We start from the raw sequence: 19,049 nt of genomic DNA on the forward strand, positions 1-19,049 counted from the left end.
AAAAGTTAAATATTTTTCTCCTATGTCAACGATTTATAATAAACGACGAGTCTATTCAATTTAATATATTGTAATATCCTGCGGTAAAGGTTTTAATTAGTTTCTCGTCGTTTAATGAGAGTGTCAAAGGCATGCGTACCTACTTTCATCTTGAACATGGGCATGTATAAGGGTTGAATTATTGAAAGGACTTTAATCCTGGTCTCAACTATTATTAATATAAATCAAGTATATTGTCACACGTGTGGGGTGAGCTAAATAATATTACTGACGTTATAATGTAATAGAATATATGGTTTCACAAACTGACAAAAAAGTTATTAAAAAAACTTAAAAATACCGATCAAACACGAGAAAAAAATTCTCATTTCTTAGTAAACGCGACGTGTAGAATAATAAAATTAATAAATGATGTTCGTGAAAATAAAGAAAAAAGAAATATGTAAAATGTAAATAGGTTAATTGATTATTATAATACATTTCGATCTATATGTTAAGTATATAGTATTATAGATTTTCTGTTGTGAAAAAACGCAAATCCGTTTGGGATATTTATCTCCAAATATAATAATACGATGATATTTATTAAGCCGTGAATGATTTATCGTTTATACATTTCCGGTTCAGTCAATGGTTTAGTCATTTCATTAGCTGTTCAAATACGGTAGACTATGATAGAACATCGGTCGTGCTACGAATAATTCTGAGGTTATTCTCTTTGATAATAATAATAATTATTATTGTTATTACCGGTAGTACGCGTGCGTTGTTTTACACAGTCTAAACAACAGCAGTTACGCGTATAACATTTTATGTTAATCTTCTTGGTCATTAAAATATTCGAAACAGTGTCAGCATTTGTGTTATTTATTAGAGGCCCGTGTCTTTGTCTCGAACGCGGTTAATGGGTCGAAAAATCTTCTTGGTCTATCGTCCTGGTAAAAATGTTCCATACATAATAAGGAGATGAGAACAATTTTCAAACTAACTAAAAGCTATATAAAAATGAAGATGTTTTCATCGTAGTGAATAAAAGTATCGGTTCGATAATCTACTGATTTTATAGGTATTATTATTTCGTGATCGTGATGATAAACGTAAAAACAGTGAGTATATTAAAACAATTTAAAATATTTTTAAATTATATCATTTGCGAATTTAAACGTCCGTGTATTTTTTAAATGAGAACAAAATCGTCACAAAAAAACTTTAGTGAAACCGTAAAATATAGTTACAGATCCGAAGACAAAATTAAGTCCTGTAACATCATCGCTATATCATTTGTAGTAATATTACAAAGAAATAGTAACAATAATTTGTTTTCATTTTTCTATTAGAAAATATCAAACAGTTTTTTTAGCGTTTCAAAACGACACAATTATTTTAATAATATATAAATATAACCTAACCTACTGTTTACGAGAATAAATGGTTACTTAATTGCTACAGATTCCATAACTTTTTCTAATTCTTCAAGTTTAAAATTCGTTTAAATGGCAAGTATCTGAACACTGCAAAAGTAATGGTTTGAAATCACAGTCCATAATATACCTAAAACAGATCTATTCTCTATAAAGACACCGCAAAGAAAATTGCCGGAAGGCTGAAACGACGACTACCGACAAATTATCTTATTCTTAAAAATGTAAACAATATTATAAAAGAGAATAATGAGATCGTTATCGAATTTCACAACCCGTTCTCTTTTTTTCAACTTTCCTCCCATATATCATCACTATCAAATTCTATAAAAGTACAAACTTGTATGAGCATGAAATATGGTTCAAAAATGTAATAAAAATAAACACTGCGAAATAATATATAATTATATTGCGTTTGATATCTAATGAGTTATGAGGAACGAACGAATGCAACACCAATAGCAACTACAATAACCACCAACAAACTTTCATACACCTACGCATCAATAATTACGATTATAATCGTGTGATTATAATTATATAGTGGATGTGTTACGGAGAGCGATGGTATAAAATTATCGAATGAATTATACAAGGACGGCTACAATTTACGTGAATTTGTATTTCATACATTTATATATTGTATTTATTTACTATATTTTGCCATTATATGCCTTAACTTTGGGTGGTTTGCAAATTATTCAGTATCATTTACATATATTATATACTCATAGATCAGTAATTAGTAATTATTATTATGCGTCGTAATATCAGGATTTGCGCAACTCCACTTAAAAAATCAGCTAGTACCTACCTATTTATTGTATCATTAAATCATTCATCGGTAAACAAGATTTCCGGATTTTATTTTTTAATATTCTGTTATTTATAACGATAAATTAATCATTGAACGTTATTTAATCGTTTATCTATATGCACATAGGCTATCACACAGAAAACAGTTTAAATAATTATTAGCATAGGTACCTATTAGGTATACTGCAACACTTTTTACTTGAATTTAATAATTATACAGAAGTACCTAAAGGAAAATATGACTTATCGTAATACGAAGAATTCATTTGAGGAAAAAATGTTTAGTTAGTAGAAAAAAAATTGACTTTACACGTTGTGGTTTTTTTATACAGGTTCATAATATTATTATTTTCAAAATAATAAAACATAATACTTGAATGAGTTCATGCGTAAGGCGTATGATTTTAAAATACAAAGAATATAATAATAATAATGTTATATTTTTACTTAAGCTGATTACAAATTCGTCGAAGCACCCAAACAATAAACATGATAAAATAAATAATTCAACTGTTTTTATTTCAATTTAGATTTGGTAGTCCAAGAAGCAACAGTAGCATATTATACACAATGCATCAAATATAACGGTAATGTTTATTTATTGTTATAACGTTTGTTTTTTCTATTATTAAAGAAATAACAAAATTAAACTCTTATTGTGTGTACTATTTGCAATAAATGGTTTATCAAACTATTATATTATGCTTTTTTATGTATTATTTTAAATGCATAATCATAACAAATTATAAACTTTTTGTATTTATAAATATAATAGAAAATATCATTGATTTCCTTACAATTAATCAATTTCTCATTGGTCTATTAAAATAGGTAATCATTTGATTTCTAATTTCTTTTATCACGCGTCTATTCGCCGCAATAATAAGTAGCTACACGCGTATACCTAAATTATTGGTAGAATAAATTGCGAAAATAAAAATAATCATAACAATCATCGTACGGGAACATTATCTTCACGTGCGCATTTTTCGCCAAAGCTGTCAATTACTATACGTCGCATTATGAATTCGAACGCGAAAAATAAAAATTCGAAACGCTCTGTGCAGAAGGATGTAGGTACCTACCTAATTTATCGACGTCGACGGGCGTAATACGAACTCGTAAATAATACGGCAACGATATCATAATAAACGGGAGAATGATTTCTAAACGGTCATTATATGCGATTCATAAAATCGGAACTCGTGTGTTTAATGTTTTTATTTCACAGGCAAAACAGTTAGGTACGGTGCCTAAAATGTCCGAAAATTGACTTCTACACCGTTTACCTCGAACAAAACGTACCTATATAATAATATAATATATTATATGTATGCACCGCCAGCAGGCCTATATAATATAGTACACGAGAACCACTGCAAGTCCAGTTGACTGTATATTATTATATGTGTATATGACGCACCAGCGCGATTCGTAAGTCACCGCGAAACGTTCGCAGCATATACAGTATGCTGTACAGTACAGCATAATAATGTACAGTACAGAGCGGTCCCCGCCACCGTGTTTTCCCGTGGCGGACGTACGTATTTGCTCTCCCTGTACATAATATATAGATAGGTATGTATAACATCACGCGAGTGCAATTTGTATACGCGCGTCCGTCCGATTAGCGATTGTATTATACTCGATGAATAGAGGTATACCTCTACAGTCTAATATTTAATAACAACATAAACGTTATCGTTGTCAAAACTAGACGTGCGCCTCAACCCAGTTTTTCGAAATAATAATATATTATAATATATTGGTAGAACACATTATGTCGGACGTCGTTAAATAAATGGACGACAAATATGGCGGCGGCGGCGGCGGAGGACGAGACGCCCCGAGAGGAACAGGACTGAAAACGTGTACCGAAAACCCGCGCGCAAAGGGCGAGTATCATAGAAGACGCCACGTGTTAACCATACATACCTATGTAATATAACATCGCTGCTGCCGTGTACTACGACTACTAATACTTACTCGGGCGGGAGTGGTTGGGAAGGGAACATAAGCCATGTGTGTCCCGAGAAAGTAAATCTCCCGTAATTCCTGTCCACGCGATCACGTGCTCGATTCTCTTCATGCACGGGACCGTTATTATTTATTAATAATAATATTACACAAACACAACGAGCCCAATAATAATAATAATAATAATAATATTGGTAACATAATTTGTGAAAAAAAAGTGGGACACGCATGTAAAACGTGATATGACGAGCACAAAACGGCTATATACTTGAGGACCTAGTCCGAGTCGACACTCCGGGTGTGTAGATGACGCCCTTCCGACGACGACGGCCGGAAATCATCGACAGGTAGTTGACCACTAACCGGGTAACGTGTTGCAGAACAGCCCACAAGTATTTTAGCTGGTATATTATCGTCTCTCGGTCTATCGACTAAGATCAAATTGTAGCTGATACCTATAGTGGCTAGTTTACATGACGTGATATGTCTCTGAACCCAACGCGTCGTATTTAATATCATATATTTTATTCCTTACGTTATTATTTCGGCCGAGCACCTTCGACGAAAAACGGTTACAAAATATAATATGGTATATTATTAAATTATTTTACGTATATATATATATATACTGAGTCTAGCACACGCGCAAATTACGCAACCAATAATAATAATATGAACGTCTTTACATGTTTTCGTTCCGAATATTATAAATAATAATAATATAGCCGTGAACTGGATTGCTGACGAGTGAAGACGCGCGATATTATAATAATGATATATTATAATATGCTTTCGCACCTCGCGCAAATCCGACGACGACGGTGGTTCGTCCGAAATATGGCACAAGGCAACGACGACGACGATCGACCGATTTTGTTCGCTCTCCACGAATTCAATATTTTCACGTGTCTCATACGCGTACGAATCATAAGCATACGATTTTTTCAATCTTTGTACTATACTGCTCGCGAGAAATCGTACAGTGTATAATTTATGCATCGAAACGCCGATCTCGAGCGATATTGCGCTATAATAATATCTACCTGTATCATAGGTATTAGGTATATCTACGCATATTATTATCATAGTTTCAGACAGCAGACACAGTCGACCGCGATCGCCGATCGTGTTTAGGTTTTCATTCCGTCGAATTGAAAAAATTATAATATTATTATTATTCGACCAGTCAGCCACCGGACAAGCTTAATATTATATCGTTCAGCATATTATTGTTACGCCACGTGCCGGAAACAAAGACTTAATTTACATTCTAAAAAAGCTTGAGCATTTTATTCCACCGATTTTATTCGCCACGTATGAATAAACGATGTCTGTTGTTGAAAAACTCACGCTCTACAACATCGAGATTTCACGTTAGCATATTATGCTTTTGTTGGGTTCTAAACCATCTAAGATAAAGATAATATTTGTATAAATAAATAATTTAAACGAAAAACAAATAATATCTGTTATGATTTGATAAAATACTCAAGTTATGAAACACAATATTTCGATAAAAAAATAAAAAAATAAAAACAAAGATAACATAAAATGTATATTATATTATTTTATTATACACCATTTCAATGGCTATTATTGTAACTATTATGCCTAACTATAACGAAATATCAGATACTTTTTAAATTTGTTTATGTATACCATGTAGGTACCTACCTAACTGGGTGAGTTTAAATAATAAATACATCGTGGCATTATATAGCTTCAAAACAACTGTGTTAGTGGGGCAGTATATTTTGCAAGTATAAATTATTTATATTTATAAAAAACAAGTTAAATAAGAAAAATTACAGATATGACACTTGTTAAATTACACATTAAAACAGAAGTCCAAACGTAAAAATGTATTTTTATGCAATAATATAATACCTATGCAATGTATTACACATAAATGTTTCATCATAATAATTCGTCTGTTTGTAAATAATTTATGAACATCGAAATTTACGAATATTTTTCTTTGAATAAATCATCAAATGTATGATAATATCGTTAATAAATGAAAATGGTCATAGGTTTTTAATGATGTGCTTATAAAACTAGTAATTCACTATAAGTACTGGCTATTAAACCTTATTTTATTCGTATTTAAAAAACTAATAAATTTACTACCTCCTTCTATAATATTATGCTGTTTTTGTTTTCAAAAAAAAATAATATATCCTAGGTAAAACATTTTTATCTGACGAAATATTTAGCATTATACTATTTTATTGTAAAATCGACCTTCACTGATGCGTTAGTTCGTTCACCCTTTTGATCTCTCTAAGTGAATCGGAAATTCGTGGTTTATTATATGATCCGTCGAATGGTTATCGGATCCTCCTGCCGATTGTGAGTAATCCGATTAATGGCGGAAGCATTTTGCTCACACAGGCAATCCCGAGTGTGTATACACGAGCTGCAATACGCCATTAATAGGACAGTCAAATGCACGACCGACGACCAAGGGTAAACTGTATACTAGGAAAATGGAGATAGTCACGAGAAACATATTATGATATACATGATTAATATAAAACGTCCTCAGCACATTGTATATGTTACAGCTAAAGTGTTGAATTCCGTTATTTTATGAAATAACTAGGTAGTTCATGAATTACCTACGAATATTAGTTAAAGTATGAAATAATACATGAAAATTGTACTTTAACTAGTTATTTCATAGAATATCTAGTTATTCTGTACAATTTCAGTTTGATATCCGTTAAAGTATAAAATACATTAAAATTTAAAATATATATTATAATATTTTATTTTACTGAATTATGAATTAATTATAGTTATATTATTTATTTATTTGTACATGTAAGGCTATTATGGCATTTAGAGTTGCACAACACCTCTTTTTTTCTACAAACACATCGCTTTGTGTCACATTTTTTGGTACAAGTGCATTTAAAAAAACCCTGACCAGTTCCCAGTGACTGCGCAGTTGCCGCAGATCTTAATGTAATACTTTCATTTGGAACAGCTTCTACAGCTAACAAATTTTCTGAACATACTGTGAACTGGGATCGAGAGTATAGTTGTTTTAACACTCCTGTAATTATATAATGTTTAAGGTAGGTAACAAATAAATAAAAAATTAAAATAAAAAATAAAAAATTACTTGTATTATTTAAATTTTTCTTACCATCATTGCATCCCAGTTGATAAAACCCATCGTCAGTTAATTTTAAAACAACTGCAATAATTGAACGAGGATCACCCTTTCCTCTATCAACATCGGGAATTTTGATACGCACTGTAGAACCAATATTAGCAACCGCAAATTTAGTATTTGATAAATCTTTCATTCTTTTTGCCTGTTTTTCCAAATTTTCTTTAGCTTTTTTCCTCTCCTTAAAACATTTAATTATTTTTGTAATTACAATATTAAAGCTAATTTAGCTATATAATAGCTATAATATAATATTGACCTACCGTAGCAATATTTAAATGAACTATATCTTTTTCTGTGCCAACTGTTGGTCGATCTACGTCAGTAACGTCATCCTATAAAATATAAATAAATAATTAATTTAAAAATAATAAAAATAATTAATGATTAATTTTTCCTCCTACCGTAGCAATATTTAAATGAACTATATCTTTTTCTGTGCCAACTGTTGGTCGATCTACGTCAGTAACGTCATCCTATAAATAAATACTTAATTAGTCAATTACCTGTCTCTAGCCCTGAGTTAATAGTTTGTTGACTTACAGCTTCTTCTTCAGATTCCATTTTACGCAAGATAACTTTAGGTAGAAGACTTGAAGATAGTCCAGTTTTTGGTACACTACCAAACATTGCTTCGTATGGACTACGTTTAATTCCGGAATGTAAAGCTTTATTCTTCATAAATTGTACAAACCGAAGGCCTTCACTCCATTTGTTGGTATTATTGCTTTGCATCCACGTAGTCAGCATATTTTCAATATCCTGGTTTGCTCTCTCTACGCTGCCCTGAGATTGGCTATGTCGTGGTTTGCCATGGACAATAGTCAATTCGGGCCACATCTCTTTTAAAGAATTTACAATTTCATTACAAAATTCTCGGCCGTTATCCGATTGCAGTACTGAGGGAGCACCAAATAAACAAAAAATATCCAAAAGAACGTATGCAATCTGTTCAGCTCTTTTACATTTCAAAGGTCTTAAAATACAAAATTTGGTCAGATGGTCCTGATAAACCAAAACAAATTTATACCCTGCGTCAGACTGAGATTGAAAATCAATTAAATCAATTTGGCAACGGCTGTTAAAATCTTCAAACACCATTGGTTTTACAACAATACCTTTTTTTTGACTTTTTTTTTTTTGCTGGCAAGGTATACACAAATCTAAGTATTGCTTAACATCAGATTGAGTAATATTTTTATAACGTTTATTTATTTCATATAACATGCGATCTCTGCCCCCGTGTCCAATAGAAATATGAATTTCATGTAAATAATCAAATATTTCTTCAATCATAACATATAATTTAACATTTTCATTTTGATTACTTACGGGTAGTATTAATTTTTCAATGCCGTTTATTTTTACAATATCGTAATGTTTTTCTAACCAATAGTCACGAGAAGATTCCTTTTTTATTTTCATTTTTCTCACGTCTATCATCAAACTTGCATATTTTTCTTTTGTTAAAACTGCACTATTTGGTTTTAATAAACGATTTTTAACACTAATATAAAACTTTTCTTTCATTAAATCTAATTCATTCATTGTGAACAATATAGTTAATACTTAAAATAATAGTGTAGAGACAAACGAACTAACAGCGAACACGTGTGACTGTAAAACTATTACTAAACTTTAAACCTGTATAATACATGTACCAAATACCAACAACAAAAATCTTATAATAACACGATAAACGATTATCTTATAATAACACGATAAACGTACATTGCGGTCACCGATAATCTTATCTGATTTAATGTGTTATATTAAATTGTTGAAATGTAAAGGTGGGATCACACGGCGCGTTGCGCGTCGCGCGGCGTGTGGAGTGGTATAGCGCGGTACAGTTGACGCGCCGTCTGATTCGTGTTGCGCGGGGTGGCGTTATTTACAATTTGACACATTAACTAAGTGATGCCAGGGAATGCATAAAATAACTAGTTAAAGTATAAACTATATACATTACCTACAAGCTTTAGTTATTTTATAAATTACCTAGTTATTTCATAAACTAACTGATTCAACACTTTAACTGTAACATATACACGGACCTCTAATGCTGTTTGAACAGAGTGTATATATGATAAAATTAATATGTTACACGCAGCATGTGTCTACATGTATAATATGACGACGAGACAAGAGAGTAGGCACCCTACTAGTTTTACTTAGTATATACGAAATTTCGGCAATATAGCAGCGTTTTCAATGTATAGTATTCAAATATAATGTGACGTATACCTAATAAAATCAATATGGTTACCTATTCATAGTTATTAATATATCTTGATTAACTATTGAGTACGCTGAGGAAATTTCATATTGCACTCGCGGCCGCAACATAATAATGGTCATTGCGGGCTGATGGAAATCTTATTATCGTATCTATATAAGGGTAAAACTAATAGAATTATTGTGTGTTTGATGTGCGAGTAGTTGTGCAAACCAATTGGAAAAATGCTAAAAGTCGCACAAGGACTTAACAATACAGAACAATGTGTACGGTGGTAATTTTATACCGTCGTCTAGCACAGGAAAACTGTAAGATAGAATAAAAAGCATATTCAATTGAAATGACGAAGAAAACTCGTTGCAAATAAACGTAGGTACTTCGAATAATATGAATAGATTTGTATAATTCGATCAAACACAATTTATTAATAGTAATATAGCATTCTACACCATCGTGTTTCAATTTAAATCATATCCCTTGATGTAGGTATTGAATTTTTATTAAATACTGAAATCAATGAGATTATACAAAATATTTTTCTGGCTCGGAGAACAAGTAATAGACTAAGCCTATTTTTTTAAATAAATATGGGCGTGCGTTTTGTCATAGCTTGTGTGATTAACTCATAGATATAAAGACAACATTATGCAATATTATACTATTGTAAATGTGCTGATATGCATCTTAAACCATTAGACGTGTCACGAAAACTGAAAATACAAATGCGTTTAAATGAAACATACTATATTCAAGATATGGAAGATAAAATGCATTTATATGTATACATAAAAATATAAAACACATATTTAATACGTTATCTGCCCACCCAAAATTTGTCGAAAAAATAAGACAATAGTTTAATGCACATACTTCATAAATATATTTTATGTACACTTAGTCGTGTTGTGATTTATACTTTATATTTTGTTCATTGGGTTACAAAATCTCAACAAGACAAATTTGATTAATTTGACGTTAAAAAATAAGATGATAGGTAGTTTTATCAATGTTGTTTTTTCTAAATTTTAATTTTACAATTAAAATGGCTATTAGTACCTACCTATTTCAAGTATAAAAACGCATAATTCACTTCAAAACTGAAGTATTGGCAAAACTAAACACAGTATTAATAAAAAGTAATTTTGCCTTTTAGAAATGTAATACACAATACTTCCTCTCAAACGACCGTTTAAAGTAATAATTTATTATTAATAACATGTTTAAACTTCGTAGGGGTGTCATTTTTTTAAGTAGATACAATAAATTAAACTTACCTATCATAAGTAAGGCGACAGTGAGGTGTTCTCTACCGGAAGCCCTGGTAGCACCCAATACAGTGCCCACGAGTGCCGAACAAATCCCAGCAATGAACACGATACCAATGAACCACCTTATGGATACCGTACTGGTAGCGTCTGGTAATGTCAATAGACCACAGCACGATTTGGGTGTGTCTTCTTCACTGCAATAGTGTAACGATCTGTAAGAAAATATGAAACTATTAGTAAACAATTTCTATTAGTGCACACTGCACAGACAAATAGTGATGATGATAATAATAATAATAATTGGTTAATTTGTCGACGCGATATAAGGCAAATCGACAATTGAATGGCTGATCAATGGTCACTGACCGTGATTTTCTTAAGCGTATACGGTTCAAAGAAGTGCCTTTACCCGATGGCAGATAAAGTCAAGAGGTTAACAAATAATATAATAGTTCGCATTTGTCACTTGAATAATATTTAATACGTATACGTTACAGCTTGACTCTTGAGAGTAAGTATTTGTAGTTTGTGCGAACAATAAATATTAATTATTTATTATCTGTTTTTAACTGTGAGAAAAATGATAACACAAGATGTAATTTATAGTTTATCTATATATTATTTATCGTCGGTACAATACACACAATAGTACAATATTACACATGGATATTATAAGATTAGATAATGTCATTTTTCATTAGATTCACGCTCAACGGCCGGTTCTTGTTTCATTTTTACGAGTCGAAATTAATGACCGGACGATTCAGTTATAGTATATAATATTATATATATACCAACCTACCGTTTAATTGAATAATCACATCGTTATAATGATGATTATTTTTATGGTATATACTATATATATATATATATTATACAATAATATATTAATACACGGACGGTATGGCGTGTATCGTATATATTAGTACATTAGTACCTATACGTTTATAAATTATTCAATGCGCTTGTGAGTATAATTTTTTTTATACATCATATATTCAACGAATGTAGTCTGAGGCATTAACCCAAACTACATTAACCGAAAACAATATTTGAAAACAATATCTCCGAGAGCCGCGGCGTGTATAGTAGCTGTTGAAAAAACAACAGGTACTCCGTACACCAGCTATATACCATGCACGTAAGTATTTACACCGGAAAACCCGTATTCAGTATTCTCGTACTATATTGTATATTATATATATTATATGTGTATATATATATATATTATATATATAATAGGTGCGTACTGTAACAACAAAATGTAAATTAGTTTTTTCTTTCTTTATATTTTACCCCGTACGATTATGTTATGGTTATTGGGATCATTTAGTTCACGAATGGAAACCGTATCAAACGCACGACGAACGGTTCATTAGCATAAAATGTTATATCCAATCGCATTATCATATTACCCGAGTGCAGATACCTTCGGCGCTGCTTATGAGAGTCGTGTGGAGGGCGGGCGAATAGGGTGCAATTAAAATACACGACTGAATGGTTTAATTTTTTTTGTTATTTTGTCGTCGTTTTGTCTCGGTTTTAAACACAAAAGTGGCGTGGTTAACACTGCTCGGCTTTGTGTTTTCGAACCGTCACAAATAAGATATTGTACACTGTAGTAAAGCACACGTGGTTTTTGCGTTTGAATTATAATTCGTACAAGTGCAGCACGTGATGTATGTATACATATGTATTGTAATCATACATTATATACCTACCCACCTATTATAATAATAATATTATTATTGTTATTATTATTACCATTATTATTTCCTTCAAAGGACACGGATTGCATCCTGGAAAATAATGTTACACGAACGCCTCGAGTATATTATATTATTATATACTCCGCAGTATTATAGTACGCCTATTCCGCGCATTCGCGTATATATATATATATATGTACGCATATTACATACATAATATTATGCAGCGTACGAGATGATCAGATATTATGTGAGGTGGAGGTCCGGCACGTACGCACATGGCCGAGTGATGTTGAGTATATCTGACCTACGTTCAAGGTGACCAGCCCGAGATTCACGAACACTGCGCGCGGCGGCGTCCGGTTTTTTAAGATCGCCCCCTCCGGTGGTTCCGTAACGTATCAATGACGGGTTCGATAACGCGACACCGACGATAATGAGCGGAGGAATCGCGCGGTTTTGTTTTCGTATAATAATTAATATTATACTCTCGTTTTTTTCGCACCATAAATTATGCACCGCGATAACTGATAAAATATACAATTATAAACTATAGAAATCACCGTTTGATTAAGAAGAAATTCGACCTACCTACCTTTAGCAGTAATATAATATTATATAGGTATATAAGCAAACCGATTGAACTTGTGGAGCAGAACAGATCGATAGCACTTTCACTTAATGATTTTTTACCCGGAGGTGTTTTATACAATTAATTTCCATTACCACGTGTAGCCGAACGCCGAGTGAAATATAACTTTCGTTCAAAAACGAAATCACATTAGAATAATATCGTGTTTACTATATCCACCCTCTACATAATATATGTATATATGTACCTGTGATGTAGGATCTGACTAATGAAGTCGTTGGAAAACAAAGTGCGATCAACCGAGATGAACGGATAAGAAGAGGATCATGATTGTGCGCGTTATTTACAATAATATTATCGTCGAATCGCGGAGTGATAATAATATTAAAACCACGTAGACCGCGCAGTCGCTCGACGATGGATTAAAAATAAGTTCATGTGTGCATTTGAACGAGAAGGTGGGTCCTCCTCCGGTTTGATAAAGTCGTAAAATGAACCCATCTCCTAAAAAGCCGGTCATGCATTTCGTATGGGATTTGGGGTGAGCAGTAGATGGGTTAGGTTCAGACTGGAAAAGGGTGTTCAGATGAGTCTTATTCCTCGGGGGTTTCACGAGGAACTCATTCGACACACCCCTTGTCGGTAGAAAAAAAAACCTTCGAATTTGTTGCCGCTCCCTCCGTTTCTCATTGTAATTCAGTTAAACTTTTCATAGCGCAATAACTGCTGACTGAACAAAAATTGTATAGCCTGAACGAACCGCATTACGCATTATGCTGCATTAGATAATAATATTTAAATATTTATAGATAAGTTAACCGAGTATACGATAATTATTGTAAATATTCCGCACAGCAGCAACTTTTTAATTATTTTCTTTATAATATCTACCTATTAATAAACTATCGTCAGATTTAGATTATTTCGTACCCGTCGTTATCCATTAACAGTGTATTATTAGTAAGCTATGTACCTTTATCTAAATACTAATTTTAAATACTATAACAAAGTAAAAAACAAAACTAAAAGAATTTTGTAATTTTTAATTAGGTTTTTCGAAGAAGAAATGTATGTTAATTAATGTCAAGGTTTGTGTTTTTTTAATTGTTTAAGTGTTCGAATTGGTTGATAGATATTAGTGTGTTAAATCGAAGGATACACGAAGAGTTCTTTTATTCGTTGTTATTGTCGCATTTAATTTACTAGCACGTTTCAATGTTACCACGTGCTTTTGGTTAAATTTTGTTTTGTCTTTTAACGAACAAGACAATAATTAGTCTCGTCCATTTTGATTAGTTCCGATTGGGGAGATGATTTACACAATAATTGATTGCCAACATTTTCAGCTAGATGTATAATACAGTAGAATATTTCTTTTGTCAAGCATCATATTTCAATCCCCGAACAATCAATTGTGTTCTCCCAATGGGATATTATTATGTACAATGCGAAATATTACGTTCATGTTGTTGGTTTATTATTATTATTTTTTATTTTGAATTTTTTTCAAATCATACCCATTCCAATTGGGTTATTACTGAATAATACGTCTGTGGTGTGGATTCTTATACAGTCTGTGCGAACGATATTCTACGTAAATTGTCAAAGGTTAACCTTAAAATAAGTGAGACTTCATATCTATCATTTTTGCACAATGTGGAGGTACTCGGTATTATATTTGACTCGACAATGAGTTTTGGGATGAAAAAATCACAACACGAATGGGCGGGCAACAGACAAAATACCTATATTATTTATTCCCACGTGTTTTTTTCACGACTTTTTGCATTCTTACGTTTTTCATCATTATTATAACTATGATTTTTTTTTTGTAGCTTTGATTATTTTGTCATAAACATCACACTTGTTCAGCGAACCGTACATCAGCTATGTGAATTATAATAACAACGATTCTTTTGTAAATAATCGTTGCAGCTGGACAAAGTGGCGACGTATTCCAAAATTCTGTTTTAGTCTGATGTACGATGTACCGATATAGTGATATTTGAAATACAGTTCGCGTATTCTGCTGTACGAGAACGAAATGCACAATACACAATCATTGAATCATATCATATTCTATTATTTAACTTTGTAGAACATCGTACACGTAGGTTTAGGTATATTCCGGTTATTTTTCTAATATCCTGGCCGAGTGAATAATAATTTTTTAAAAAAAAATACTACCTATCAGAATATTCCGAGCGGAGATAATAATATATGCTATAATGATATACTATATACCTAAGTATTTTTCAGAGCTCTAGCCGTTTCTATGTAGTTTTTCTCATGCAATTTCGATCAGTTTTCAAATTAAAAAACTTTAATATGGTTTCTTTTATAAAGATGTTTCTTAAATCTGATTTTGTTATAGGTGTAGCAAAAGTTGTGTATAAAATATAATTTTGACAGTTATTATTTACAATAATACTATTGTTGTTAGTTGAATATAAAATATAAACTAATAAGTTGATTGTATACACTATTATAATTCTATACTACTACTATTACTATTTGTATATCTAAATCATAGACTATTCGTTAAAAACGAAGTACCTACAAAATATATCTTACTCAGAATTTATAGTTTGAGAATTTTACATATATTGGCGCACATGATTTCGATATAAATAACAAACTAATAATGATGGTTTCAACTTTTCAAGTGAATTTGAATACATAAAAAACTGAAATTTTACATTACCGAGATTATTATCTATATAACACTAATACAGTAATATACTGCACATTATAATATATTATTATATGTAATATTGTAATCTACTTATTTTTTATTTTTCATTGGCATTCGAAGTATTATAATATAATGAGCTTCAGTTGGTTATTTTTAAGCCTTTCCTGCAAAAATCGTCGTTTCTATTTTTCAGTTGGTATTATAGTACATAATATTATATTGTCGAAATGAAATTATTTGATCGAGAACGCATTAATTCAAAACCGCTGACGATTCCCTACATTCGCGACGTCAAATCCTTAACAAACGGTTTATGGTTACAACCGTTTCTTTCCTCAGCCAACCATAGAGGCAAATCATTGATCTAGATCCAGGCGGTTTGTATGGAAATTCGTTGATAATGGTTCAGCAGCAGAAGCAGCGGTGCCGCCTTCGGAACGGATTAGATTTTGTTTAAAAATAATACGTAACGGGTTACACCTCCGCGCAGTAAACCATCTCGCACGCCGCGCCGCACCGATTGTGTCGTGTAGCTGCTCTTTACCATTATATTATAATATATATATATTATGATTATTAATGACACTGTCATAATACAATTGAAATGTACATACCGTTATACATAATATGGAGCATCTTGTGTTAGGTACGGGAGTCTCGGACGTGGATTCAGAGAGAGAGAGAGAGAGAAATAATAGGACGGTTAAAAGAAAAAACCATCATTGCGTAACCCGAAATTATTAGTGTATACACTATTCTATATGTGGGGGCGCTATAAGACGAACAGGGCGAATGAGCGAGGGTCGACGGTTTTGGGGCCTCGACCGCACCGCGCACGTACACGCGTGTGTTATATATAGGTACGTGTGACCGTGGAAACAGTAATAATACGACCGAAAAAACATTATCACCGCATAGCCTCTTAGTGCGGGATCTCTGTCTATATATATATCATATATGTATATATGTATTGAAATTGAACATGGCTGCGCGGGGAATTGCGATCGTTCTGAAGCGATAAACGACAAAAGTCGTTGTCGGAAATGGCGGTCTGGCGCAAATAGTGTCCCGCAAAAAAGATTTCAAACGGATCTTTACTCTACAACGCTATAACTATATACATGTAAACACAGTAAATATTAAGTGTACATGATAACGCACGTGAGTGCCGTCGCTATAGTGAAATGGTTTGAGCTTTTTTGTGTCCACCAAAAAAGAGCGTAAACGCGTAAAAAACATTTCGTCTTAAAACCAAGAACACTAAAAGCTCAGACTCTAAAAAAAATGTTACGTAAGCAGCTATGCACACGCAATCACTTTACCTGCTGTTACAGAGTAATGTGCAAATCGAATGAGTGAAGAATTGTACCGGAGTTGTAAAAAAGTAAGACAGTCCATTCAATGACGGTGTAAATAAAAAGTGAAACAGCCCAAGGGCGTTGGATACTACTATAATGTCGTAGCGTTGTTTCAGCAACCAACTTTGATAATAATGCATAGTAATAATAGTAATACAATAGGAGCACAGAAATATCATTAGGCACACAACTGCAGACATTATACTATGACGTTATAAAGTCTGCGCACCTACGACCAGGAAGCGCTTCAACTGAGCCCAATAATATAAAGCTATAATATAATATGGCGTACCTGTGCTTGGTCGTGTCCTCAGATACCTTGAAAATATATGCTCGCGAAGGTTGTACGTTGACACGAGAATATTAGCATTATTATTGTTATTATGTTCGCGTATTATATTATACCTATCTCACGGTACATTTCGAATGTATGCATTACTGATATACAACTACGGAGATTTTGATTATGCCAATGACGACGGTGTAATGACGAACGCCGAGATGTAATACGCTAAGCCCATTTACGAATTCCCATCAAATTCTATCGCGTTATCTAAACAATATAACACGTGTCTAACAAAAAGTCCTTTTTGTGCGCCACGTCAGAGTTGCATTTATATCCACAAACATCCAATTTTTCGCGGTATAATATGATCTCCAAATAATCTAGCTACAAAATATCAGTGGGTAAAATGTACGCGTCTTCGAAATGTCACTAATCATACTACGAACAACACGTGACGTACGTATATTGTAAACGAAATTGTTCTCAAACCGGCAAAAGGTCATTAATTAATACTAGTGAGTAGTGAATATCCTTGGGGTAGAGTAGAAGTCACGAAGCACACGTATTCATAGAGCATTGAGTTATGAGATTCATCAGCCATGTACCATTATGTATTATAAGTATAGCTTTTGGAATAACGATTACGCCTAATATTTTACCACAGTGGAATTACAATTTGTATGTTATATGCTGTTATATTATTGTAAAACAGAATCCAAATAATAGGTAGATAATATTGTCCTGCAGCATATGACACTATTTAAAATGTGAACTTTTAATTTCAAACTTTTGGCTTAAAAACATTTGATTTAATTTTTGTTCATATAAATTTGTAACAGTTACCTATGTAATCAATTTTGACTTTGGTTATAGTAATTTGTATTGAGAAAGCCTGGAAATAAAAATGATTTTACAACAATCGCGTATCTCCTGATTTGTATATGTTGTTTATTCGCTTCAAAATCCTAGTCAGCGTAAGACACGATTACATGTATGGTTTTGTCATTTACGTCAATCGATACTGAAGAATTACATTTTACGAAACTACAAAAGGGCCGTTTCTTTTATTCCAGCATACTCGGTATACATTTCTAGACCCTTTTACATTTCTATTGTCCCCTTCTTATGAAACACGAGTACAGATGAACCTAGAGAGTGCTCGAAAATGGGTACCACTATAATAAAGATATGCAAACATCTGCTCAGTAATGTACACAGACGTGGCTGATGACAAGGGTTTTCTTAAAAGATTTAATCGCATACGCGCGTTACAAAGCCAACGGATAACATAACAATATTGTGTACGTGTAATTCGTTTAGTGATTGTCGAGGAACGTTTTCAGCGAGACATTAACGACTAATATTATAAGTATAACATTATATGCACTGCATAATATGCCAAAATGTTGGTCTTTGTTTGTCTTATCAAAGTGAATGAACGTGTATAATATGTCACAAATTCCAGGATTCTAGGTACCTACTGGATGTTTTGTGTCAAAACCCCTTA

General features: G+C 32.4%; 2 protein-coding genes across 3 annotated transcripts in view; both read right to left on the bottom strand.

Annotated features, from left to right (window-relative positions):
* LOC132948175 (uncharacterized) overlaps window positions 1–19,049 on the bottom strand; it is a 239,878-nt gene that overhangs the window by 18,924 nt on the left and 201,905 nt on the right. The window contains exon 5 of the mRNA XM_061018530.1: window positions 10,909–11,114. Coding sequence (XP_060874513.1) covers window positions 10,909–11,114 — 206 coding nt within the window. The remainder of the gene's footprint in view (window positions 1–10,908; window positions 11,115–19,049) is intronic.
* On the bottom strand, window positions 6,963–10,096 carry LOC132948177 (KRAB-A domain-containing protein 2-like). 2 transcript variants are annotated; one of them, XM_061018534.1, is made up of 5 exons: window positions 7,939–10,096; window positions 7,800–7,871; window positions 7,659–7,730; window positions 7,369–7,576; window positions 6,963–7,275 (listed from the first exon to the last, which is right to left on the bottom strand). In XM_061018534.1, the coding sequence occupies exons 1-5, from the start codon at window positions 8,941–8,943 to the stop codon at window positions 7,025–7,027; spliced, it is 1,608 nt and encodes a 535-aa protein (XP_060874517.1). In that variant the 5' UTR covers window positions 8,944–10,096; the 3' UTR covers window positions 6,963–7,024. The 2 variants fall into 2 exon arrangements, with proteins under 2 accessions (XP_060874517.1, XP_060874516.1); XM_061018533.1 differs by having other exon boundaries at window positions 6,963–7,576; window positions 7,939–9,959.

Source organism: Metopolophium dirhodum, chromosome 7 (genome assembly GCF_019925205.1).
Source record: "Metopolophium dirhodum isolate CAU chromosome 7, ASM1992520v1, whole genome shotgun sequence".
Taxonomy (NCBI): domain Eukaryota; kingdom Metazoa; phylum Arthropoda; class Insecta; order Hemiptera; family Aphididae; genus Metopolophium; species Metopolophium dirhodum.

What these genes read in the sequence shown, in the direction of transcription:
- LOC132948177 (XM_061018533.1), bottom strand. Translation starts at nt 8,943, where the DNA reads ATGAATGAATTAGATTTAATGAAAGAAAAGTTTTATATTAGTGTTAAA. An exon ending in TTCATTTAAATATTGCTACG is followed by an intron (nt 7,731 to 7,799) that starts GTAGGAGGAAAA and finishes TATATTTTATAG; the next exon opens with GATGACGTTACTGACGTAGA. An exon ending in TTCATTTAAATATTGCTACG is followed by an intron (nt 7,577 to 7,658) that starts GTAGGTCAATAT and finishes AAATGTTTTAAG; the next exon opens with GAGAGGAAAAAAGCTAAAGA.